The sequence below is a fragment of the Dipteris shenzhenensis genome, chromosome 29 (genome assembly GCF_047967505.1).
Source record: "Dipteris shenzhenensis isolate YYH24624 ecotype China chromosome 29, Dip_SZ_1.0, whole genome shotgun sequence".
Taxonomy (NCBI): Eukaryota; Viridiplantae; Streptophyta; class Polypodiopsida; order Gleicheniales; family Dipteridaceae; genus Dipteris; species Dipteris shenzhenensis.
The window spans coordinates 29,577,200-29,604,223 of NC_141624.1; the positions used below are offsets into that span (position 1 = coordinate 29,577,200).

A 27,024-nucleotide genomic window follows, 5' to 3' on the forward strand; every position below is an offset into this window, starting at 1 on the left:
TCCTCTCTCTTTTGTGTGTTGTGAAGAAAGCTGAACTTGAGTCTCCTATCTCTCTCCCTTATTCTTTACAGATAGATGGTATGGCACCTAGGCCAGATAGCACATGGGCCACATAGCACTTGGTAGATAAGCCAAATAGCATATGGGCCAGATAGCAGATGGGCCAAAGACCATGGTATGGCACATGGGGGCTAGATGGAACATGGTGGATGCTATGGCACCTAAACATGCTCCATGTATTCCAGGAGCATGCCAAAATAGGCCATTTGTCCAAGGGGAATCCCATGTCTCATTAGAAAGAGCCCACAACATTTCAAAGGTAGTCACTCAAATCCACTTGCTATCATTCCTTAATATACTATCAAGCATCACCTCATGAACTTCATGATGCTGCAACTCGCTACCATCCCTCCCCATTATGGGAAGTTGCTCCCCCGAGTTCCCGCACATTATTCCCATCAGCCTCTCATTGCTACTACTACTGCTATAGGTGTTGGTGTAGCTTGATGTGCTACTGCTGCTCCACAAGCTCCATTTTCCTCCTTGGCTGGATAGCCTTCGTCTTCTTGTTCCTGTGCTCCATTGCAATCTCATCCATATTACGAACTTCACGATGATGTAGCTCACTACCATCCCTTCTCCATTGTGGGAAGTTGCTTGCCTTTCCTCACTCTCCCATTCGCATGGCCAACAACAATGGAGAGGGACGGCAGCGAGCTGCATCATCATGAAGTTCTTGAGGTGGATGAGATTGCATTGTAGCATGGGAACAAGAAGGTGATGGCTATCCAGCCAAGGAGAAAAATGGAGCTTGTGGAGCAATAGTAGCAGATCGAGCTGCACTAGCACTTGTAGCAGCAGTAGCTGTTGAGGATGGTGTAAATTGCACCATACCTCTAGGGCATAGGGGCAAACCCTAACCCTAACCCTAAGGGATTCACATGTATATCAGATATCTTCATGTTCATGTTCAATACAACTTAGTGTACATGTAGCTATATCATGTGCACTCCTCTCTCTCTCCCTCTCTCACTTCCGCTATCATGGTATCAGAGCCAATGGTGCTCCCACTCCCTTCATGAGTGTTAAGCACTCCTTCCATGAGGCATCCTCTTTGAGAGAGATTTTTCTTGAGAGAGAGAGAGAGAAAGAGACAGAGTGTGAGGCCTTGTTCCATCATGCATGCAATCCCTTGCTCAATCAAGGCATAAGCCCTCTGTCTAAGGAGAATGAGAGTGGTACATTTGAGAGAATTTTTCTTTGAAAAGTCCTACTCAGGGTTCTTTTTTCTACTAGTTAATAGAGTTTCCTTGTCTCTAGAGTCTTTGAAAGGTCATTCTGAGTTGCACAAGATGCATGTCAAGCAAGACAAAGAAGGCCTCGGTAGCTAGTGGTAGCCAACCACACTCACAATTGAAGCAAAGCTTCATGACCTCCTTCCACACGCTCAGCAAAATGAGCCACCAAGAGGCTCTATAGTGCCACAATATAGTGGCCTACAACATCCACAACTAGCTCTCTATCTCCATCCCAAAGCTCAATGAACCCCAATGTCAAGCGGACTACACAACAAAGCTCATCTACACAAGCCTACGTGGCCACCGTGCATCCAAGCGATGTCCAAGCATAGCAATGACTCAGTCCTATCTACAATTGGCTGATGAATGCCCATGGCTCCTCAACATCAAAGGCAACCTTCAATGCCAACAGCCCATGAGCAACAATCTCCATGGCTATCTCTATGCCATAGCAACAACGGCACAAACAACTATCCACAGTGCCTACTAGCAATCAGTGGCCCTCAACGACCTACAGACTTAGCACAACTGCAATGTCTCAACTCAATGGTGGCTACCAAGGACTTCAATGCACGTTTGATGTCGTGATAGAGCAACAACCGACTGTGAGCACGTCAACAGTGCACAATTGAGCACACGAATTCGATTCCTCACCCATAGCGGCTCCCAGGCAGATGGCTCACAAGCTCTTGCGCTTAGCAACCCAAGCTGCAACGATGCCTTAGATGCCAAGCTCCAGCTCCATGCTATTGGCATATGGGCTCCAACAGCAGTAGTCAATCGCTCATTAAACACACCTTCAACAATGAGCAGCTCAACACAGCCGCCGTGACCATGTTCGACACTGCAACAGCCTCTCCAATAGGCTACACAAGCATGGGGACATCCTGACAATGCCTAGATAGTCCTCCAGTGCCAAACCTCCACAATGTCCTCTACAGCAGCAACGTATTGGATCACCCGGCTCACAATAATGCATGCCTCAGCTTCCACACAGACAAGCCCGCACGGTAGCCGCGACTCTCAAAACTCCACTCGGAATGCAACTGGCGATGCAGATGCCTCCATTTCCAATGACAAAATCTTAAGAGATTCCGTCGAAATATTTACAGATTCTAGGATACACACGTGGTAGAGAGGATCACCTTATCTTCAACCTCACGACACACTAAGATTAATCAGCTGACATGTGGCATACTACACGTCAGCAAGAAGGCCCATAGTGACCCGTCACCATTGCCCCTGCCATATTCGATTGGCACAATTAGCCACGTGGTAGTAGCCGACTACCACATCATTGTCACATCAACATCATTATGCTATGTAGGCATACCCAGTCAGCAACCACATAAGTCTACCACATCATGAAGCCATTGTTAGTACCACAACATTATGCCACCTCATCTTGCTGCACAGTTAGCACTTGCCTTTACACAGGCACACTTCTGCATTTTGCAGGTGACCCTCAATGACAAGGACACATCAATTTGGAACCCCTCCTTGGATAAACTTTGGCATAGATTCAAATGGCCATAACTTTTGATCCAAAAGCAATTTTGCAGTGCTCCAACGAGAAAAATTGCTCGGTAGCTCGTGCTCTACACACTTGTTATATCAGATTTCACATCTAAGATTTCCACAAGTCAGCATCATTGAATCCTCATCATCGAAAACACCTCCTGATCCATTGCAGTGTACCCAATACTTAAAATGAATCAAGATAAAATTCATTTGCTTCATTTTGTGCTTCAATGTGTAGTCTAGCTGTAGACTAGTACTGCCTTAGAGGAGATCCAATGCCACCAAGCCAAGCAAGCCATTGCCACATTACTTGATTAGTTCCCACCGGCATCAATCCCATTGGATCTATCGTCGGTGTACACACTCACACATCTGACACCAGTTCAGTTCTCTTGGCATTCGATAGTTCATCATGATTGATGACACTAGGCAGAGCTCTCCTCGGATTCAGGATTATTGCACATTTCCACACACATATGCCACCCATGTATAGTCATATTTATTGATTGTTATTGGCATTGGTTCCTACACATCTACATCAGCCTTGTACAGCCTCTTGGCTATGCCCGACACACAGATGCTACCATTTTACTACTACAAGCTTGATCCTTGGCACATAGTTGTTCTCACATGACTTTCATTTTGACCATTTAGCGTAAGCCCCCTAGTGGCAGCTCTCACACAGTGTTCTCAAGGATAGACACTCTCGCCAGTACACAACTAAGCCTCTTGGCCAGAGCCTTAGACCGCCTCCAGCATGTCATTCTCATCACACAATTGATGATACACCAATCATGACTCCAAATGAGATTCATGAGTAGAAAAAGAATCTACTCCAACCATTTATTGCCACAGGGTATGTACCAGTTTATGATTCAAACTTGAGCCTCATTGGTCTTGAGAGATCATATGCAGATGTAGCACATGCTAGCATGGATCAATCCACACTTTCTCATTATACACATTCTTCAGTAAGCCCTCAGCATGAGGCACACTTCTCGATAAGCCCTCAGCATGAGGCACATTCGACAATAAGGCCTCAACACGAGGCAGTCCCATCTTCATCAGCATAGCCTGATTCGAGTGATGTATAGCCATCACCTTCATGCATGGATCCGACTCCATCTTTTGCCACAGATGATACAGATACTCAATAGGAATTTATTTATGATCATGCAGTTATTCAATAGGTAAGTCCTCAGTACGAGGCCCTCACATCTCCAACCACATGCGAAGATATATGCCATAACACATTCAGCTCCTCAGGTGATTTCATTTCAACATCGATCCCTGATGCTTTCTCCTCTGACACGGAGTATATCTTGGACATAGGTTCCACGAGCAATTCAAATTAGCTTATCAGTCTTCAGGATGTTCCAGCATCAGTGAGTCAATCATCCCGCATTGCACCATCCTTGGATCCAGTGATCACCAGAGATCATTCCTCAGCATGAGGATACCAATGCATCAGTGCGGTCTTGTCCCAGTGCAGTGGACATCATCAAGTTCATCCATAGCACAACCTGGGGAGACTCAATGTTTCATCATACACTCATGGCTGTAGTATACAATCCTTACTTGATGTAGATCAATGGTTGGATCCACGACTTCAGATCAATGGCAACTTCCTCTTCCCTTCAACTTATTTTTTGAGCTTTGTTTCCAAAGGCAAAGGATAAAATGCACATCTTGTACAAGACTAGATAAGTTGTACCCATTGTACATGATTCCGCTATGTAGTCACTGTGCTCAAATATGCACATACAACTCTCATTTCTTTCAGTCTTGGATGCTATCATATGCACCAAACGAAATCCACAAAAAGGTCTTATACATGCACCCTCTACTTAACACAGTGCAATTTAAGAGGGGGTGTTGAGGATGGTGTAAATTGCACCATACCTCTATGACATACAGGCAAGCCTTAACCCTAACCCTAAGGGTTTCACATGTATATCTTCATGTTCATGTTCATGTTAAACAACTTAGTGTATAGTTAACTATATCATGTGCACTCTTCCCTCTCTCCCTCTTTGCACTCCTCTCTCTCCCTCTCTCACTAGGCTGGTATGAACCTTGAGGCAGGCTGTGAAACAAGAGATGCTATCACAAAATCATGTGAAGGTATGCATGCGTGGTGTGCAAATATTCCTCATAGAATCTGAAAGGCGGCTGGTTGAGCTCTTGCAAGCTTGTTACTGAAGTTTGTCAATGTACACTATTGGTGAAGCCTGTTATTCAAGTAAATATTATATGCCCATTTTCATGGTCTTGCCCTTTCCTTTTACCCCTCTTCCTTTCTCGACAGAGCCTATTTCATGTATTGAGAGGAAGTAAGAACTCTATTACAAATCTAACGGTGGCTATCCTTCATAAATTAACAGAAATAAAGCATCAGCGCTCTGCAGAATACAAGTTTATACCACCAGATCAAGTCGAAGTTACCGCTTGCAGAAAGTTTACTCTCTTGTTCAAGCTGATGCCTTTATTTAAAGAATCAGTGTGAAAGAATGTCAAGTGTTACTTCTGGATCTGACGAGTTTAGCAAGGGTCTCTTGAGCAGAGATAGTATCAGGATGATGTTCACCCAGCATAACCGTTCTAATGCTTATGCAAGTTCTACATAACTCTTCTCCAGCATCAAACTGTCCACCTTTGAGGAGCAATTTAGCACGTGTCTCCAGGAGCAAAGCCTTCATAACAGTGGCACGCTGCCATACATATTCATCCACCTGTCGACCATCAGAGTTACTCCTCCTCCAACACAGTGATTTTCCCCACCAGTCTTGAGTTTGGGAAACAAACGACTTCTCTACATCCTCAAGCCTGTTGGTGCACAGACGTAGAAGCTCTAAGGCAGCTCGGCAACGTGAGAAGGTGGTGAATGCCCTGAATGCCAGCTGAAGGGCTCCCTTCTTTATGAAGGACAGCAACTCCATGGCTTTGAGCTCCACCACTACTGGGTCATTTCCGAAGCCAAACACCAGAAAACATGCAGCCCAAAAATGCTCTGAATGCTGAGATATCACACCCCTCTGTCTAATCCCCTGTACCATAGCTCTAGCTGCTGGCACCCCACCCCTTTTCCTTGCATACAGCTGCACTATCTCGTTTAGAAAGATCCAGCCTTGTCTGCTGCAATTCCTTGCAAACCCAAATTTCACCAACAGAGAGCCTGCATCCGTCTCTGATCTCTTGCTTTGAGAGGATCCACAGCAGCACAAACTGGTCCTCAGCATTTGGAGTGTTTGAGATTGCTCCGGGAAATCCAAAGCTGCTGTACCCAGAAGAGAGATTGGAATGGGGAAAGGTGCGCACCATCCTCCAACCCATGCCATACGCGAAGCGAGTTTTCTTGGCCCATCAAATTGTTCCAGGAAGGAGAAGCACACGCCCATAAGCTTTACAAGGAATGAGTTGTTTTTGAGGGTCACCTCCTCTCTTGGCCCCCATGTCCATTCTCCGAGCAGCCCTTTGTTGATCTTTTCTAGTAGTACAGATGGCATGATTGGGAGCTCTGATAGGAGTCTGCCCACCAGAGCTAGCCCAAAAGTCAATCGATCCAGCTTCTCTTCGATCACTTTCAGTGCATCTAGCTCTTGAGAAGAGAACTCTCTCTTGCCCCTCATAAGGGAGAGGGCCTCCACTCCCGAGAGATACAACAGCTTGAACGGCTCAACATTCATGACCTTGGGAAGTCGGGTGGTGATGACCACATGAGTGGCTCCTCCAGGTCGAGGAAGAAGCTCTGAGACTTCCTTTCGATCCCACCAATCTCTCTCACTTTCCAGATTGTCGATTATAAGAAGGTAGGGAACATCTCTTTGGAGCTCTCTTTTCACTCTCTCAAAAGCTTCCCTTTCCTGCTCATCAAATGTTCTAATGCGGCCTCTTTCAGGCCCAACCTGGCTCTCTGTTCCCACATCCAGGCCCAGGAAAACAGAAAGGTTCAGGTAATTTTGCCTAAAGTACCTCGCTTCACCACCGATCCACAGCACCATTCTGTATCTTTGATAGAACCTGTAGGCAAATTCAAGGACTAATTCTGTTTTCCCGATGCCAGCACCTCCAGAGATGCAGACAGTTCCCCCGTTCAGGGACAGGGCACCATCAGATTTGCTCCTTGAAAGATTTGAGGCTTGCCTGCGCCTGCTGATATAGCCTTCTCTCTCGTAATTATCTTTCAGCCTTTGTCCCCTCCTTCCTCTTGGCAGCTCTGCTTCCTCTTGCACTTGGTATTGCTTCTCCTGCCTCCCTTCTGTAAAGGAAGCATCATCGCGACCAGTCTCCAGGTCTCTTGCCCATCTAAAATCTGTGATACCTAAGGAATCACGTCCCTTTGCATACCACCTTTCTGAACCGCTCCTCTTCATCCTCGCAAAACTAATCCCGAGTCCCCCTTCAGCTACAATGCTCTCCCACCTATCCGAGTCGCTCTTTCTCCGGGCAATTCCACTAGTGTCACCCACATATCGACTTTGCAACCTGTCTGCGTCACTTCTTCGCCTGCCTTCAGGATCGTCCCTGGTTGGTTGTTTCGTTTGCCGTGACCACCTTTCTGAGCTACTCTTCCTTGCCGATTGAGATCTAAATGGCTTCTTTACCCTGTGGTTCTCTTCATCCCAATCCTCGTTGTTGTTCTCTGCGTTCCCTCCGAAGAGAAGCCCTTCGAGAGCTTTCAGCTCCTTCTCTCTTCCTACGAAATTAGAGTTCTGCGGGAAAGGAAACTCCTCCCTCTCCACCCTTTGCTTCCTCACTCGTTCTCTCTCGGCAACGCTTTTTCGGCCTAGCCTTGTCCCGAGCAGGCTCACTGCTCTCAAGATGCAGTCCCTCCATTTACCGTTAAACGCCTCAAGTTTCCACTCCTCGATCCTAGACAGCCCATCTATAGCCTCCCTCCATTCTCTTTCCTTGCCACCAAACAATTTCCAGAGATCCCCTCCTTCTTTCTCCCATACTTCCCCTCTCTTTTCCAAGATATCTCTGGCCAGGCAATCCGATGGAGCTAGGTCGAAGAAGAGGGGCACAAGGTTTTTTCTTTCCAAGAAGATCTGAAGCTCCTCTACGCTGTAGACATTTCTGAAAGTCTTCTTGTTGATGACAAGCACGCCGAAGGTGCATGATTCCATGGTGCGCCGAGCAATGTCGTGGCTTCGAGGGTCGGTGTAGCGAGCTCGGTCCGCCAAGAAGCACGCAATTCCTTGAAATTCAAGCTCAGCCCGTAGCCACTTCGAAAACCTTGACAGAGAAGCACTATTCCCATGTATTCCAATATAAACATCGCAGGTACGCGGGCGGAAAGAGGAAGAGGGAGACGCCGAGATTATGGGTGTTGGTGGAGCGCGATAAGGTTTCGCAGGTATCGACTTAGGCTCGGGATCCGGGCGAACGACTGGGAACGAAGCCTCGCCAAGTGTATCAGTTGCTGGAGCTGGCTGACGGGCCTCTGGGGTGGCCTCAAAATGCAAGTCCACGAAAGCATCGGTGGCTTTGAAAGCCGGCGTTTGCGGATCAGGCAACGGGTCAATATACTTGGGCTCCTCTCGGGCAAGAAGCTCGGCATCGCGAGCAGCAGGGACGGAGTCGATAAAGGGAGGGGAGAAAGGGGAAGCGGAGGCAGAAACGAATGCAGAAGAGGGGGGGGAGACCGCGATGAGAGCGTGGGGGGGGGGGGGGGGAGGGGGGGGAAGCCGTGGAAGGGCCAGAGGAGAGGAGGGGAGGGGGGGAGGAAGAGCCGGAGGAGAAAGCGGGGTAAGTGGAGGAGGAAGCGGGGGCATCAGAAGGGGAAGGAGAGCTGGGAGGGAAGTAGTCTGCGAATCTGACGGAGAGATGGCGAGGAGGAGGAGCAGAAAGAGCAGGAAAAGAAGCTGGAGAAGGAGGGACGGCGGCGGGAGGAGGAGGTGGTGAAGAAGGGAGAGGAGCAAAGTCCATATATAAGGAGGAGGAGCTGCATTGGGGGGAGGGAAGGGAGGTGCATGGGAAGGAGAGCCGAGGAGGAGTGTAAGCATTTAGTTGAAGGAGAGGAGTGGCTATGGCGATGGCGAGCTCAGAGCTTCAGAGCTCAGAGTCGTGAGAGTGAACTCTCTCAGTGAAGTAGAAGCGCAGGTGAGGGTGGTGAAGAAGAAAGAAGATTGCCTTAGAGTATTGTCAGAATTGCGAGCGTGCGTGAGTACGTGCATGTGCATGTGCATGCAGACCTTGGATTCAATTCAACACAGTCACACCCCCCCCCCCCCACCCCCTCGTGTTTCCTACTCGCCTTCTTATCATTTTGTTTGTGGCCTGCCCTTACAAGTTTAGGGCTAAGGGCCTCTCCACACTACTCCTGTAGAGCGACTTTGGTGGCGGGTTTTGGAGCTTGGCCCCCTAACTTCGATGCAGTTTTGGAGTGCCACTAGGGCTCAAAACTGCACCTGCATTTTCCAAGGCGCAGATCTCGTGCGGATTTGAGCACTGGTGCTCTGTTTCGCCTCCACCCAATCACCACTTGCCATTTGGCTCTGAGTGCAGCCTTCAATGCAATCTGCAACATTCTGCAGCTCACTGCATTCTGCTCCCTTTCGTCTCTACCCAATCATGACTTGCCATGTGGCTCTCAAGATAGCATTCAATGAACTGTGCAGCTCCCACAAGCTCCGTCAAAGCCATTAAATATTTCAAGATTTTGTTCACGCAAGCTAATTCATCTTTGGCGTGGTAGTCGCACCAATGGCACTTTGGGGGACTCGTGTGCACAGGCTCTAAGGGTTTCACACCCATCCTCTCGAGGCTCCGTGCTAAACTCCCTACATACTCCATCCACCTTCATTTGAACACTATGATGTGGTCCGTTTGCGCTTGTATTCCCACGCGACCGTGTTATGAGGCGGTCCGTCCGCACTTGTATTCCCAAGCGAGCTTGTTTATGAGGTGGTCCTGTTGTGCTTGTATTCACAAGTAAGCTTGTTTATGAGGTGGTTCGGTCGTGCTTGTATTCACAAGCGAGCTTGTTTTATGAGGTGGTCCGCCCGCACTTGTATTCACAAGCGAGCTCATCAATACTCCACTACACGTGCACCAAAAATGGCTATCTTGGATGGTCAGGTTGTCAGACTCTGCTCTGCGGGACCCGGGTTCACATCCTACACAGTGTGTAGATTGGCAGAGATAACCCAGACACCCAGTTGGGTGTGCGTATGAGGCCACCTAAAAGTTTTTAGTCGGTCGTCCATGACTCGGATTCCACGTCACTTGTTTGGTGCGGACAGGTGTGAAGAGGGTACAATGTTAGCGTGCTTTTTTATTGGCGGAGACTCATCTGCCCATTTCAAGGCGGATGTGTGTGAAACCCCCCTAAGAGCCAGTGCAGACGCTACCAAAAATATGCAACTCGCCATGCTGCATTCTGGATCATACCATTTAAGAAGTGGGAGCATAAATGCACCCTCAAATGCTCATGTTGGAACCTTGGTTTGGGGAGGTGCCAAACGCAACATCTATGCACTACCCCCTACTGACTAGCAATAGACAATCGAAGCAAACATTTTCACCTCCATGTTAAGGCTTTTGTAGCTACAAGGTGTGCAACGGGGGCAGGGGGGGGAGTTATAGTGTTGCAGCCAATGTTTCGTCAAGGAGGGCTCCCCATTTAAAAAATTACTTCCTCGATTAATGTTCCAGTGCACAATTGGTACATAGGCCAACTGCGCATATCTAATCATGTATGTGCTAGCTATAAGGGTGGGTTCAAGGTGGATATCCACCTAAAGCTCGCAGACCCAAATTGCATTTTTTTTCCCATGGTGGTAAGTGGGGCAACATACACATTGCCAAGGAGGACATGTCTCACATTATATGGCAAGAGGTCATGGGCTCACAATCCTACTACAAGCAAGATGCATTTAATTTAACTGAGAATTATACTTTGTTGAGAACAATCCCCCCCTCAAATGCTTGGATGGACAGTGAAAATCACGTCCCCAATTGGGATGCTCCACTTGGCATAGCGCATTAACTTTCTTGCATGGGCATGCTCTCCTCCAATGTGTAATTGGCCTCAGACCACCCGCCCACGATGGAGGAAATAGAATTCGAGGATGGCCGCCAGGCAGTCATGTTTGATAAAGCAAGCTGCTAATTTATGTGATTGGTGTAGTGGTTGGTGGACATGGAATGGGCAAATCTTAGCGGCCTTCATGTGTGAGGCACAAATCTTTTGCGTCAATGTCCAGGCCCATCCCTCCTATTGGGCTAACGAGGATGGCAACCTTCACATCACCTTTTGAAGGATGGCAGGCAAATGGTGCACAAACGTGGCCTATGTGAAGGTGCTAGTCCTTCGAAAACAAAAATTACTTTTGGAGATTTTTTGTGGCTTAGCATTTGTGGAAAACTAATTGGGGCATTGAATAATTACACACGATATCACTGAGTAGTGGAGGAACCCACTTGCACATGTTAGGCATTTGCACAGCTTCACCGCTACTCAATTGATGTATTCCTATATGAGCTTTAGGCGTATGAAATCCACCCTTGTGGAGCTCAGGATTGCACATATTGCAAAGATTCCGAACACAATCTACATGCAGATAGAAGAGAATGTCCACCTTCACAAGTTACAATTTCCTCTTGGCAGGTCGAATGAATCTCATTCATCTTGTTTCTCATCATATGATAGCACATTCCCAATAACAAGATCCTTATACAACCTTAAGGCTTGGTCCATACAAGGGTGGACACCTTCCATCAAAAGGGGCATGGATTGATAGGGAAGAATATGGCTTGATGATCATTGAGGGTGGTGGAAGCCTAAGTGTGTCTGGCACCTCCACCCAGACCAAGCACCAGACAACTGACAAAAGTAAATTAAAAAATTACGCGCATTGAAGCTGTTAGAAGTCCCCAGGTAGCAACCAGTAAAGCTTCTCCTCCAACAAGCGGAATTCCCTATGCAGCAACTAGTAAAGCTTCTCCAACAAAGATAACAAATGCTATCATTTGGATGCTACGAGTGTGAATATTACACCTTGACGTCTATCCTCCCAAAAGACAGTATGGAGTCTGAACCCAATCTTACTCCCCCTACCCCCCCAAACCTACATTCAGTGCTTGTTTCTTGGCTTTTTCTCATCATATAATCTAGCACATTCCATCCAACGAGGTTTCTTGCCTATCACCATAGGCCCTACACAATTGTGCCCCTCACAATTCATCGTGTGTGCAGATGTGTGAGTGGGTAGGGGGGAGGGGAGGGGGGGAGTTCGCCTCACTATTGTGGCTAGAGAAGTTCCTACTAATGTAGTCACGAAATTGCATAGTAAGCAGATTTTTATTAGGAGCTCCTCACGCTTCACAACTCCTATCACCAATCATGCTCTTGCTCCTCTCGCCACAATCTTCCTTGTTGTTGAAAGGTGAAACGATGCTCTTCGAGAGGGGTTGATGCAAACATACAGGGACACGCATGAATTTTTCCAATCTTGTTTACCCACACAATTATGAGAATGGGCTAGTCTCAAGGCAACTTGAAATTTTCCAATAAAAATCCTTTAATACGGGTGGTGAAAACTCCCAAAAAGACCAAAAGTAAAGGTTGTTTAGGATTTTGCATGTCAAAATTATTGGGTTGGGTGTCCACAGTTAAATGTTGGGCTGCTCACATCCCCTTCCTTAGATGCGTCAATTTTACGAGAAAAAACCTATGAGCAGGTTTATCCAAGCGTGTTTTTCAAGAGATTTGAAAAATTGTATTTCTTTAGGAAACATGGTTTTTACACTTTTATTTTCACTAGAACTTGATCCATTTATCATAAAAATATATAGACTAGTCACTCATTCATTTTTACACAACATAAATTTTCTTATTTATAGATATCCCTTTGTACCCCTGTTATTACCTTAAAAAAGTGTTGAAAAATAATTCCTTTAAGAAACATCCCTCATAGCCACTCTCAATTAATAATACTATACATATATAATTACTTATTAACACATTTATATCATATGGCAATATCTTTCTAGTGCTTTTATAGCATAAATAACAAGATATTTATGAACATGTTTCTAAAGAAGTTTAAATTACTATAAGTAAGTATTAACTTGGGCTTATATATCACTCTCATAAAATACATGTAATATTTAATACTATATATGTAAGATTTTTCAGAATATAACTCCATGGATGTGCTCAAGTGGGGTGTTCCGATCAATTTGAGTGGCTGAATGACTATACTTGGACATTGGATGTGAAAGTTATGTCACTTTTAAAAATGTTGTGCAAGATAGTTTCGCTAGCGAAACTACCTTAGAAGATCTACTTCAAAGGGGTTTCGCTGGCAAAACCACCTAGATGGCTTTCTTCAATGAGTTTTCTTTGAAAAAACCCTTTCATGAAGAAAGGTTGAGCGAGGTTTTTCAAGGTCACCCCCTATTAAGTAAAAGTTGTAAGAAGGATCATAAGGGAATCTTCATAGAGAAGTCTACTCTACATGTGGATTTCTTCAAAAGCCATCCCATTATGTTCTCACCATGCCTAAAGATTCACGTAAAGATTTGTGTATAAAATAGGCATTGCTATAATACTTTGCATATTTCTAGTGAAAATATGTTTTCTTCTGATCCATTTTTGCCATATTTTGCCATAGTTGAAAGCTTTTTTTTTCCTTCGCTCAGATGCTCGGAAGATTTCGCTCAAAAAATGCTCGTCCCCCCCTTCCCCCCATCGGGCCTTTCCAAAGCCCCCCCCTTTTCAGGTCCTTTGCTACATACAAAAACCACCTCATTTCATAATATTTCCCCTTAAACATCATCAATTTTTATAGTTTCCATGTCCATTTTTTAAACTACAATGCATTACATTTCGTTCATTGTTTATAGTTTTGGCAAAATCACAGCCCATTTTGGTCTATATAGCTAATTTCAAATACGCTATTGGTCAGCTTTTGTAAGAACTCCTCAACTCTCTTCCCCCCAGCTCCCAAGTCCAAGTCTGTTTCCAAGTCTATTTCCTAACAATTATAGCCATCCAATTACAAAGCTTTCAAGACATTTGGAACTTACTTGGTGATATACATAAAGCTGTCCAGTGAAGAACTGAATTTGGTTTACGGCTACAAATTATTTCACTGCTTGTCTTCAAGATATGTTATATCTTTTACTATGGACATTTTGTGCTCCTTTGATACTAGCCCTTGTAATTACTAGTATGAAAGCATTATAAGTAATCAATAAAAATACCCTTATTTCTCCATCCCCTACCCCCTCCACTCAAAAATGTCCCAATGAACACCACATCTATAATAAAAAGTGGCTTGGAAGAGTTTTGGCAAGCAAAAACTTCTACTCGAGCACCTTCACACAAGAAATGCTCACCATTTTCACTAATCATCACCCTTGTACATGAACTCACTCCCACATTAACTAGCTCACCATTGGCCAACAAAGTTCAGCAAGGCTTGTTTGCAACATGCTGATGATTCCATGGTGGCCCTACCATGCAACATAAAGAGGACACGAGAATAGGTGCACCACTGATGTCAAGACTTGTGTTATCTAAGTCTTCCCAAAGATCAAAGGGTGTTTCTACAAAATACTTTGCTTAAAGCAAATCTGCCTGTGTGCATTTGGGCTGACATAGCCCCATGGTTTGGAGATCGGATAATATGTAAAAAATGATGCATCCTTGTGTGATGCAATCATGTGTGCACTCAACTTGTGATTCAACACCTTCTCCTTCTCTGGTAATACTTTGTTTATGTTGGGCGCTTGTTTGAAATCATTTCTAGTTTGTGTTAGTTTGCATTGGAAACTTCATGCCGGTGTGCCTATAAAGCATCTTGAAACAATTGCCAAGCATTTTTACTTTATTCTAAAGCTCATCATTTAAATATTACTAGATATGCTAGATACCACCTAAACTTATTTGCAACAACCAAGTGGCTCTCCTCTGAGGCATTAAACTCAGACTTGTTTCTTGTTATGGCAATTTGGAAAGACTGCTCAACAGCTCGCCTTCCTAAACAATTGAGCATTTATCTCACTAGAAGCAATTGCACTAATGTAAATGGACTCTATGGAGTTTTTCCAACACATTACGATTTACTGATAGCCATTATGTGTGATGCCATGAAGACACTCATGCATTCTCACCATAGTCTAGAGTAGATTTGGTTTCACTACTACTATTACTTTCTAATTATGAGAATGTCTATACCAATTATTACATTGTCTATACATCTCTATGAGAAGCAATCTTTCCAAGGAAGATCAAACAATTGCGTCGGATCTACTGCAAAAAAGTTTTATTTAGCACATATTACTTTGTGAACATGCTAATAAAAAGATCTATTTTGTCAAAATGAACGTGTCAAGTCTATTGTTCCTGATCTTCATAAACTTTCTAATTTGGATGTGTTTTGATATGATCTGAGTGAGTTAGCTACAACACTAACAGTTTGTTGAACATACTTTCAAGCTACAACAAGTGCAAAGACCATTAACAAAACCCTTTGTGTAAATTGATCCTTAACTCTGTGAGATTGAAGCCCTATAAGCCCTCATTTATAAACAATGCCTCATCCCCTTTTGAGTACAAACCCTTAGTGAAGATGACAAGGTACTTCATAGACAAGAGTGAAAAGTCTAATGGCACAAAGTATCACACACAATGCATCAAGATATAGTATGGATGAGATTTTTGAAGCATAGATAGTGGGACTGATAAAAAATCTAGCATTAGATATCCAATCACAAAATGGATATGCTGTGACACTAAAGCATTGTCCTTCATCATTTGTGGACTTGCTAATAACCAAATTTATCAAGTTAGCTCTACCAAATATTTTAATGAAGCATGGAATAGAATAAATTCACTTTTCGGTCAAACTAATGCTACTACAAGATTATTTTTAATGAAGAAACTATATCAGAAGGAAAAGGATGATAAGACTAGTGTGGTACCTCATGTTAATGGCATCCATTGCCCATTGATCAACTCAATGGCACTGTAGTCAATATCAATGAAGAAGAAGCTATATTTGTCTTACTTGCATGTATGCCTTCATCCTATGATGCATGTGTATCGAGTATTGCAAATCAAGCCAAGTCCACACTTGCATCCATCGCATTGTCCCACTTTTTGGAAAAGAAGAGATTTGAAGTGAACAAGACTACTAGGTCTATTCCTAGCCTAAGTGAGACTACACTTCTCATGGAGAATAAGAAGGCGCCTAGGATATGCTACTACTATTGCAAGAACAGACATGCCATAAATATTGTAGAAAGAAAAAGCAAGACAAGGAGGGTAAGAAGACAAAATACAAAAGTAGAAAATATACAATCTCCCATGAGGCAAACATGGTTGAAAAGGACCTTTAGAGCATCCTTGTATTCAATCTTTTAGCCAATGGGCATTTGTTTCTTAGTGATTCTTTAGTGGTCAAGCACACCCTATGTGGTATGGATGTTGATCAAGAGAGAGTGTTGAAAAATGGATGATCATAGCATCCAACTTAGTGAGTCTATGTGTGCCTAGGTGAAAGATACATTAAGTTCTTGTCTAAGGTAGTTCAAAACTAGAAGGGTGACCTGTGGATGCATAGGTGACCATCCTATGTGGTGACCATCTCCTTGATTTAAGGCACCTACCATGAAGGGAAGGTGGAGTTGACCCAGGAAGGCTAGTCTAGTGATCATTGATTAGTGCAAGGCGGGTGAATTCTTCTCCTTTCCTAATTGACAGTCATGGCCATTGCACCTGTAGATGCATTGTGTAAGATTTTGAGTCTTGTACTTATTAATGAATATAGGAATTTATTGATTCTGAGTGATGTCTCTTGCCTTTGCACAACGACTGTTTCTCTCATGCTCTTGTCTTGCTCTTGTCTTGGTACCACATTCCACTACTATTTTTATAATCATTATCCAAGCCAACCTCTAAATGTCATCAATTTTAGCTATGGGGTTTGTGCTTTCAAGTTCTTTCAATTCCTCTATTGTGGGAGTTGCAAACTCAGGTTCAAGGATGGGTAGTGGAGTTCTTGAAGAAAGTGGTGAATGAGATAGGACAAAAGGGACATCTGCGTAATTGGCTTTATAAGTTTGTGTTATTCTAGGAGATTGTGTCTAGGATTGCAAGAGATTTGAAACCATAATCTTGGAGAAAAGTACCCAATAAGATAACCGACCTTGAAGATGTTTCTTATTAAGCAAATTCGTGAGAGATGAATGGTATGTCTACTTCAAAGTATGAATCATGGACCTAAAAGTGAAATTTTTTATTTTCCCAAATGATTTCTCGAAAAATAGGGTTTGTAGATGAGTAATTTGTTCGTTAATTTTGACAAGGATGTAGGGGATAACATACAAAAATTTAGAATCATCTTATTGCATGAGAATTACTTCTTGTGCATGACTAGATGCATCTATTCTGATGAGGAAATTTTTTCAAAGTTTGAATGCTTGAGAAGAGCATTTCTAATATGCTCAAGTCATTCCCAAGGATGTTGCTAATGCTCACACTTTTGTTGTATCACGACTAACTTCTTGACTTGCTACTATGATAAATCCCAAGTATTTGATTTTGAGTTTGTATCCCTCTACATTTCTTAGTTATATTTTATCTTCGAGATTGTCGAAGGACCTATTCCCATAGAATCAAATCTTTGCTTTGGTACAACATCAAGAAATTGATTACATCATATGACACAGAGTTCATCAATCCTTGAAAGGTACTAGAAGTAGTGTTCAATCTAGATGGCATGACATTAGATTCATATAATCTAGGTGTTATTGAGAATGTTATCTTAGACTTACTTGATTCCTTGATTGATTAAAGGTGTAGTGTGACAAGAATTTATAATATTCCAAATGATAATGTCATCCAGTCTTGGAAGAAAACATCTATTACAATCATCTACAAGCAAAAGGAGGCATTTTGATGCAAATTTTGATAGCTTAAACACTTGAAGTTTTTCTCATGCAAGAATTGTCATTAGTATTACTGTCAATATTAGCATAAAAATCTATCAGAATAGGCATTGGTAGCAGCATTTCAAAAGTATTGATATGAATCCAAATGCTTATAATGATGCTATAATTTTGCTTTTAAAAAAGTCAGGCAAATGGGCTAATCTGCCTAATTTCTACTAAATGCATAGATTTATGAAATAAAAATGTCTATTAGTATATTTATATGAATTTATGGGTACAAGATTTTAGGTGAACCCCTTTGGGAGCATTCATCCTCTAACGATTGCCACTTTTATTGAGTCACCTCTTTGCCATTATCATCATCCTCATCCTTATCGTCACAATTGCGCTTGGTCCACCACTTGTTTAGCCTACTTACATCCATCATTGAGATGTTCATCTCTTGCCCTCTCCTACTCAAAATCAATTTAAGGGTATGCCATGTAAACCTTGAAAGGTGATGGCTTCAAGGTTTTCAACTTGAGCCACTTTTGGACCTCCTCAAAGATGATGTTCATCCCAAAGCCTTCATCAATATGGACACTCTTCATCTTGTGTTTTTAAATTTTTGCATGGATCATGGGTATTCTTTGTCTTACATCATCATTTCAATCACTTCCACTCTTGTGATAAATGGCTCTAGTATAGGTTATTTGCCTGGGGCCCCAACTCAATATGTAATATGTTACTACCCTCATCCAAAATCTAGGGTATGTCCATATATAATATGCATGGATTTTCTTTTAAAAATGCAAATATGCAAGGGAAAAATATGAAAATTTTATGTCCCACCTCCCACAAAATATAAGATATATACCTTGAAAAATATGCAAAATTTTAAGATTTGTACATATTTTTCATAATATGTGAGGCCCAAGGGGGGGGCTCTTTTGGATGAGGGGGGGTAAGACAAAAAATACACTAAAATATGAAAACCCATCTCCTTTCAAATTAATGTAACTTTTTCAGGTGTTACCCAAATTTCAAGGTGTAAAGACATATTTGAAGCTCTTTTAGTATAGAATAGAACCATGTTAATTTGAATAATATCTCCTCATGGCATATTGTTGAATTCATCTCATACTCAATATTTTGATAGGTTTTCATATTAAAGGGAGTTGGCGCCCTAGGGTGATTTGTTGATTCCATCTATTTTAGAAGAACTTTGCATAGTGGGGAGAAAATTCCAATAGTTGCTTGATACATCGTGTTTAGTTCACGGAATTTCTCCCATGCCATATTGAATTGATTATGCACTGCTAGAACACCTTTCATCTTGATTTTTTCTCACCTTGGTTCCTTACCTAGTTGTACTCTAGCTCCTCTATGCTTCCATTCATTGCCTAAGGGCTTGGTTGGTTTGGTTACTTTGACAAGGGGATCTTTTTGCTTCAATGCATGGCTAATCTCCTTTGCCATCTTTTTCTCTTGCTTCTTTGCTTTAATGCATCACTCACTTTCTTTGCCATCTTCTTCTCTTGCTCCTAGGGCATCCTTAGTTCATTTGGCCTCTTTGGATTTGTCTGGTTGTTTGTTTCTTGTAATCTTGTGACCACCTTTGGTTCCAAATCCATCAAAAACACTCCTTTGGTTGGTGTGGAGTCATCTTTAAGGTTGCATGCTTTTTGTAATATGTCTAACTTCTCCTTCCATAATTGGCATTGATGTTACAACACTTTTCCTTGCCATGGAAGAAACATACTATGCTAATACTCTTTAATCTATCTCCATGATAGGGCCTTCTAGCATCCCCTTCCACTTGGTGGACCTCTACAATCCTGTTATGCTTGTTGAACCTGAACTCTTTGGTAAGGTGACTCAAGCGATTGCATATGTTGCACTATCTAACATTCATTCAATATATGGCCATATAGCTTGCACTTGTGGCACCATACTTCTCTTATTTCTAGAAACCTTATATTCCCATTTCTTTTCAAATGTTTTTTAGCCCTCTTTTCTTGATCTTCATGCTCTTTTTTACCACCATATCATCATCTTGTTCTTCATTGCCCTATCTCAAAAGAAAATCAGGTTTACTAATGATCCATTTCTCGATTGCAATTGCTTTGTGAATAATTCATTTTACTTTTTTGTCACATAGGTTGTCTCCATGTTATCTAGACCTGCATTGTCAATGAGGCCACCCAAAAACCATGAAAGCAACACTATATTGTATTGAATGTTATTTATTTGATTGGTCAACACCCTCATTCAAACTGCAAAGTCATACACTCATTCATCAAGATTTTAGTCGATTCAACATGGCATCTCCTTGTTGAAATCATGTTGAAATATTTTTAAGAAGGCTTCCTCCAATTCTATCCATCATTTGGATATTGATCAGACAACTCAACGGCTTTATCTACTATGACCATAGTAGGGAAGTAGATCAAATTCTACTCTTCCTTCATATTGACTTGCAATATTGCCACCATTCATCGAAAACCTTGCACGTGGGAATGAGGATTCTCATTCCCTCATCCCATATATTACTAGAATTCTATCATCATCTTTGGTCCCCTCATTGTTGTTGCAACTCTTTGTGGACTTTATGGTGGGATCTTGAGCAAATCCATATAGATTATTGTGCTACTAATCTTGGACTTCTTTGCATTCATGATGTTAGTGGGGATCTACTTCTTGGTTCTTGCTAGAATTCACCCGATTCTTCTGAATTGGTAGAGTCTCAACTCTTTTGGTCTTCTCCGATCCTTTTTCTCTTTCTTCTTTGATATTGTATCTAGTCTCAAAATACCCGATTTTCCCGCTTCCCTCGTTGGTTTAAGTCTTCTCTTCATTGATAACCCAAATTTTTCTAGCTTGAGCATTCAATCCCACTATCCATTCTTCTCTCTATTGTTGATATCTTTGCTAGTGAACAACCTCATGTATTCTCTAGTTTTGACATTCATTGCAAGTTGTTTGGCATTGTGTATTCTCATCACATCATTGGATCATCTAGAACAAACCATGTTACTCCCCTAAGGATTACCAAAAGTGTTGACTACAAATGGTTGTCAATAAGTTGAGTCATTAGTCCAGTTGTGTGCATGATTTACATTCATTCTAGGTGTTGTAATGCATGTTTCCATTTCCACATTGCCAAATGAAGTGTATGTTTGATGGGAAGCATGTACTATGGTCATTGCAGTGAATATAAAAATAGTCGAATGCTAGGAAAGTAACAAGATAATTAACTAAAGTGAATCAAATGAGAAAGAGAGTAGCTCAAGAAAATGGAATGATTGAAAGATATCTTGTATTACTTAGAAAGTATTCTATGCAATGGCAATACAACTAGCCCAATGGATAATCTTTACAAACACCCCTACTCACAATAGCAAGAGGATAACCCTAGGTACCTCTCATTCAGTCCCTTATATATATACCCCTTTGATAGGGCATCAATGGTACTACTCGCTTGTATATACATTTGTTTGCACCTACCTACTAGTAGGGTACTAGGTACCATTAAGTCCAATGGAAAAATCATTTTGACATAGCCAACCCTTACCATGTAGCTTGGCATGTTCTAGCAATAGTCATTTGGGCTTGTTCTACACTATGTTGACCTAAGTAAAGGGATGACTCCTTGCTTTGATTGAACCATATCTTCATTGTGTGCTTGGTCATTGGTGGCTTTTATTGTTTGGCTTTGGATTTGTCGCTTTGTTTGGCTTCAACTTTGGTTCCTATTGAAGCCCTTCATTCAAGGGGTTCAATAGTGTGGACCATGCCATTGATCCTACCCGGAAAAAGGACTTGACCTTCCTTAGTTTCTATAATACCTTATGCATTCCTGGTACAAGTCTATTCTTCTTGGCCTAATTTATCTGAGACTTCATCTTTGTTCATTCCATCTTGCTTTCCTTTCTCATAGTGATGGATCCTTATAGAATTCGCTTGTATGTCTTTGGTAGGTTCAATACCTCCACCCAATCTCCATGGATTTGAGGTCTAGATTTAGTCCCTTGATAGCCATCTCCTATTGAAATGTTATCCAATTTCTTGTTGATTGATAAATACCCATGTAAAAAGTACAAGGTATAGCCATTAACTACACCACCTCTATTTGAGGTTGTTCACCCAATTCCTCATAGCTTCTTAATTAAGTCTTTTGTATATTCTTAGGAGGACACCCTTTATTTGGTCCCAATTCTCTTATGGAGTGTATATGGAAAAGAAATCCCAAAGGCCTCTTCCCATGTTACAGCTATTTAATAGAGGTTTTGTACATGGCTAAAGAAGGCATCAATTCAAGATGTATATTTAATATAGGCTTTGTATGTGGCTAAAGGGATCCATTAAAGAGATTTTATGGATTCTTTCACCACTTATGGCATGGGTAAAGCAATCTTGCTCCTTTCATGGACTTTGACTAGACTCACTTGCTTTCTACAATACTTCTATAGTACGGAGTTCAAGTTCTTAATTAATTTGCTAAATGATGTTTTGGTTGCCTCTAGCCCTTAGGTCAAGATATGTTAACCAATGGTACATGCATCATACATTAGTATTGGACAAATGGCTTCTATAGTGTTTTCCCCCCATTTTGCTATCACGCCCATTCCTGCCAAATAGAAACCAGATTAGTAATGAATGTTGATATCTCCTTGAACTTCATGGCTACTATTCCTAGCCAAATAGAAACTAGATTAATAACGAATGTTGATATCTCCTTGAACTTCATCTTAGTTTGTAATGCACTTGGGAATTTTTTCTTAGATTGGAATTTTGCTCCTTTTTATCCCCTCCTCACAGGCATACTTTTCACCCCTCTTGTGTTCTTTCTCCAGATATTTGGTTATTGAGAACACCCTCCTCATGGGTTGATTGTTCCTTCTTATGTTCTTTTCCAAATATTTAACTAATGAGATCACCTTCCACACAACTTCCTTCTACAAGCTTTGGAGCCCTATGGAAATTTCTCTTGGTCCCCCTTCATAAGGATCATATGTGAGATGACTCCTACCCAAAGTCCACTCTCAAGATCATATCATGAACTAGGATCTTATTCCAAAAGAGAGAGAGAGAGAGAGCAGAGCATGAAGAGCTTAGCACTAGAAATCGAGATAAGGAGAAAATGGATGAGATTACACAAAGGTATAATATTACACATTAGCCACTACCCCCCTGCGGTGTCACTCATGAAATGTGACATAGCGTGTCATTGCATGAGGGGGAGTATGTTTCTAATAGGCGGACTTACATGTCATTTACATACTAAAAGCTTAATAGTGTAATGTATATGTGTAGATTGTTAGAGAGTTGTATAAATTTTAAGATTGAAAAATGTAGACATGTAAGAGGCAGTTAATCGATTACATGAGAAAATGTAAAAATGCAAGAATAAGGGTTTTTTTAAAACGTACTTACTCAAACGTTCCTTATGGGGTTTAGGAAGAGTGACTCCTTGAGTGCCAACCTTGTAAGAATAAGGCTCCTTGGGTATTGCACACATTACACCAAGGTTCCTCCTATTCGATATGAATCCTTGACCTTAAAATCCCATCCAATCTCAAATTATCGAATCCAACCGATTTGGACTCCTAACCTTGGTTACATGCCAATGTCACTAAGGGGGCTTTCACATTCGTCCACGGATGGCTGTGATCCCCAAAATACGTAGGTGTTGAGAAAAGGAGAGTCCATCTGCACCGCTCTTCACAACAAGGTGGACGAAATGTGAACATGTATTAAATGCTTCCTTTACGTAACACCAAAAGGGTTGGGTTCAATGGTAAGATCGTTAGCCTGCAGGAGCGGGTCCCAGATTTGAATCTCCTGATTAGATGGGGTACTATGAATGCAAAGTTGGGTGCTGTACCTAGGCCGCTCAAAACATTTTGCTCAGACGGGCATGAGTTCCTAGGATGCCAGCTCAGTTTTTTCATCGTGGTGGGCAGACGCATTTGAATGGCTCTCCTTAAGGGTGACAATTACCATTGGTTCTCACTCCGTACGCCATTTTCTAGGGAAATGGGTGTTAAACCCCCCTAACTCTAGCCATGGTTCTACCATTTAGGGAGGCCAATGGCTGTGAGGGTATCCTTGAAAGCAAAGGTTGTCTGTGCATTGGCTCTTAGAGCACGTTCACACATTGCTTATATAAGGGTGATTTCAGTAATATAGGCCAACCATGTCAAACACTATGCTAAAAAAGGTCAAGGCCAAAACAAAGATAACTTCGCCCCTCAAGATTTTAGGTGCCTTGAAGGGGAGCTAGTTTAACCCATGGAGTGTGCGGTGCACATGAACATGCTCTTAGTGAAAGGATGTATATGATGTTGATTATGTATGTGGTGATGGTTTCTAAAAAGCTAGACTTTGGGGCTACTCCCACAAGACTCAAACGAACACACCTATGTGTGCAATGTGGCCTTGTGTCAATTCACACATGTAATTGTTGAAGGGGGATGGTGGTGGCAATATGCACTTCCAATGGCAGATCCAACATTCTAAAAAATGTTGGATTCATTCGGCAACCCAATTGCTAAATGCACTGCCCAACCATTCGACGGCCTCCCTTCACTACATTTCGTCCCTATGAGTTTGGTTTCCTTTAGGGAGAAGCTCTTTATATGTGGCCTGAATGGCCGATGGCCATTAGGCCACCGTTTTGGCTTGCCCATCGGAAGGCCTTAGTGAGGATGTGTGATAAGAAAGGAAAAATAGGTATCTTTTTAGACATTTCTAAGGTGATTGGTCCATTGAAGCTATGCAAGAGGCTTTCAATCCATGCATTCAGTGACTCGGTCTTCTTTGGCCTGCCCTCTCCCCCCCTCTGTCTCTCTCTCTCTCTCTTCTCTATGTTTGTGTCTAGCTCTCTTCTTCTTCTCTCTCGGCAGGCCACATGAATCCCCCCCCCCCTCTCTTTCTCTCTCTCGAAGTTCTACTTCTCTCTAGGCAGGCCATAGGAATGAAATTCATCTTGTTGCCTTTCTTTTTTCCCGAGACACCCTCCTACAGGCTACTACCTCCAATGCATTTACCTCGCGTGGAAACAGTCCCTTTGTCTTCGTGTTGGAGGAATGGTTTGAAATGTCAAGCGGCATTTCGCAAACCTAAACAGTCGCTATGATAACCTGATCCAACGATTAAAGCATATAGAATATGTGCGCCAGCATGATTCCGTCGTTTTCTAAACTGAGGCAGTGGCGTCTTTTATCCAAGGAGGTAATGGGAATCGGGATCAAACGTGCCAGTGACTTGTGAGTCGTGAGGAATCAACGCGAATGCTATTTTCCATCAATATAAGGGATCTACGATGAAAGGATTAAGGCTTAAACCTTAAAGCCTTTAAGGGCGCAAAGGCTGCAGGACCCGAAAGTTGTCTCTATGTCATAAGCAAGACAAAAGTGGGCAGAAGGTGGCGCAGGAGGCGTTTGAAAAGTGCTCGTTATGGCGGTGGCGATGACGATAGTACTCTCACACTCTCATTATGACGTTGCACATTGCATAACAGCTCGCTTCTGGTGCTCACTGATACATGCATTGTGCAAGGCTCAAGTTGAAGGCGTGCTACGGTGAAACACAACTGCGAAATGTAAGGTTATCAGAGGGAGGGACAGAGGAGAGAGACGTGACTCATGATTCGTGAGAGCAGCGGAACAACGGATCCGATCAAAGACGGAAAAACAGTCGTCGCACGAGCTACACGGCTGCCCAGTACTTGCGAATTATAATGAAACGCGTTTTGACAAAAGGCAAAGAAAGGCTGAGCAGGTCAGAAAAGGCTCATCAGAAGGTGAGACTGCGACAGTGCAGTCTGTCGTTGGTCATGAGTAGAGACTGTCGTAACTTCCAAAATCTATTTTGATGTAGCTCGGATGGCAGGAAAGTTCTGGGTTAGAAAATTTCTCTTTCCCACAAGCCACTACACTTCACATTTGGTAACTTTCAGGACCAACCTTGCTGTTTTTTTTAGGCTCGCACAAAAATTGAGCTCAAAGCAAAGCCACAAGAGCGCCATTGCCTCATCAGCCAATAGGATTTCGCATGCGGCGTTCGCATTGAGTTGAACTCCTCTTGAAAAGGTATAGATTTGGATGGGCAAGCCTATCAGAAACCCCTAGCCCTCCTGGTATAGATTTGGATGGGCAAGCCAATCAGAAACCCCTAGCCCTCCTGGTATAGATTTGGATGGGCAAGCCAATCGGAAACCCCTAGCCCTCACACGCAGAGCTCCTGGCACAAGTAGTGAGACCTGTATTAAATGCTCTATTCAAATGCTTGAAGCTTATTTGCAATTAGCCAATCTACCAACTCCGCATTTCTTGCTTGTGCTCTCACTATGGCTCTTGGCGAAACCATGAGGCCTGTATTAAATGCTCTATTCAAATGCTTGAAGCTAATTTGCACTTAGCCAATCCACCAACTCTGCATTTCTTGCTCTTGCTCACTGGCTCTTAGCGAAACCTTGAACTTTTCACCTAAGAGGTTTTTCCTTCAAATTTTTAGGTTTTAAGGCCAAACAAAAGATAACTTAAATATGAAGAAAACTAAGGATTTTAAAAATTACAAACAGAAATCTCTCACGTAAATTTACAACTTGTGAACACTGGGTTTAAAGCATAGTTTAGTTCGTTTTATAACTAAAATCTCGAAAAGTCTCCCTAGGGAAGGCACAAGACATCGAGATTGAGGCGGGCAAGGCATGGGGGGCCGAGTGCAGCATGAGAGGTGGGTAGTGGTGGCAAGGCATGGAGGCCGGCAACTGGGTAGCACGAGAGGTTGAGGTCAGAGGTAGAACATCAAGGGTTGATGGTAATGCAAGAGTCAAGGGTAGGGGTTGGGTAGGGTTGGAGATAGGCTGAGGTGGGGGCAAAGGAAATCTAGCCCAAGTTTTTTTCAATTTTGACCCTTAAAATACACAAAACATGGCTTTTTTAAATGCCCAAGATCATTACCACATTGCTCAAGCAAAAGTTTAGGTTTAAAGCACAAACTTGCATAAATTTCACTCTTCTATATTTAGGATTCATAAAAAACAATGCATGCACCATCCTTCTTTAGAACTTAGCTCTTAAGACCATGCTCTGTTGCTTGGAAGAAGGGCCATGGATCTTTGTGTGAGACATATGTGGTAGAGGAGGCAATGTAGGTTCAATCGAGGGTTTGCAGATATTAAGCACCTTTGTCAATGGCTATTAAGGCAAAGCATCAATGCTAGGCAAAGCCTAAAAGATACTCTCTTATGCTAACGGACTTCAGAGATTGATCAATGGTGGCTTCTCCAAGGTCTTGCATGAAGAGGTGC

The 27,024-nt window shown here is 42.6% G+C and overlaps 1 protein-coding gene across 1 annotated transcript; it reads right to left on the reverse strand.

Moving 5' to 3' along the window:
* Positions 1-5,118: 5,118 nt before the first annotated feature.
* Positions 5,119-8,831, reverse strand: LOC147882685 (uncharacterized). The gene is made up of 2 exons (XM_087400734.1): positions 8,504-8,831; positions 5,119-8,472 (listed from the first exon to the last, which is right to left on the reverse strand). The coding sequence occupies exons 1-2, from the start codon at positions 8,748-8,750 to the stop codon at positions 5,333-5,335; spliced, it is 3,387 nt and encodes a 1,128-aa protein (XP_087256860.1). The 5' UTR covers positions 8,751-8,831; the 3' UTR covers positions 5,119-5,332.
* Between the last annotated feature and the right edge of the window lie 18,193 nt (positions 8,832-27,024).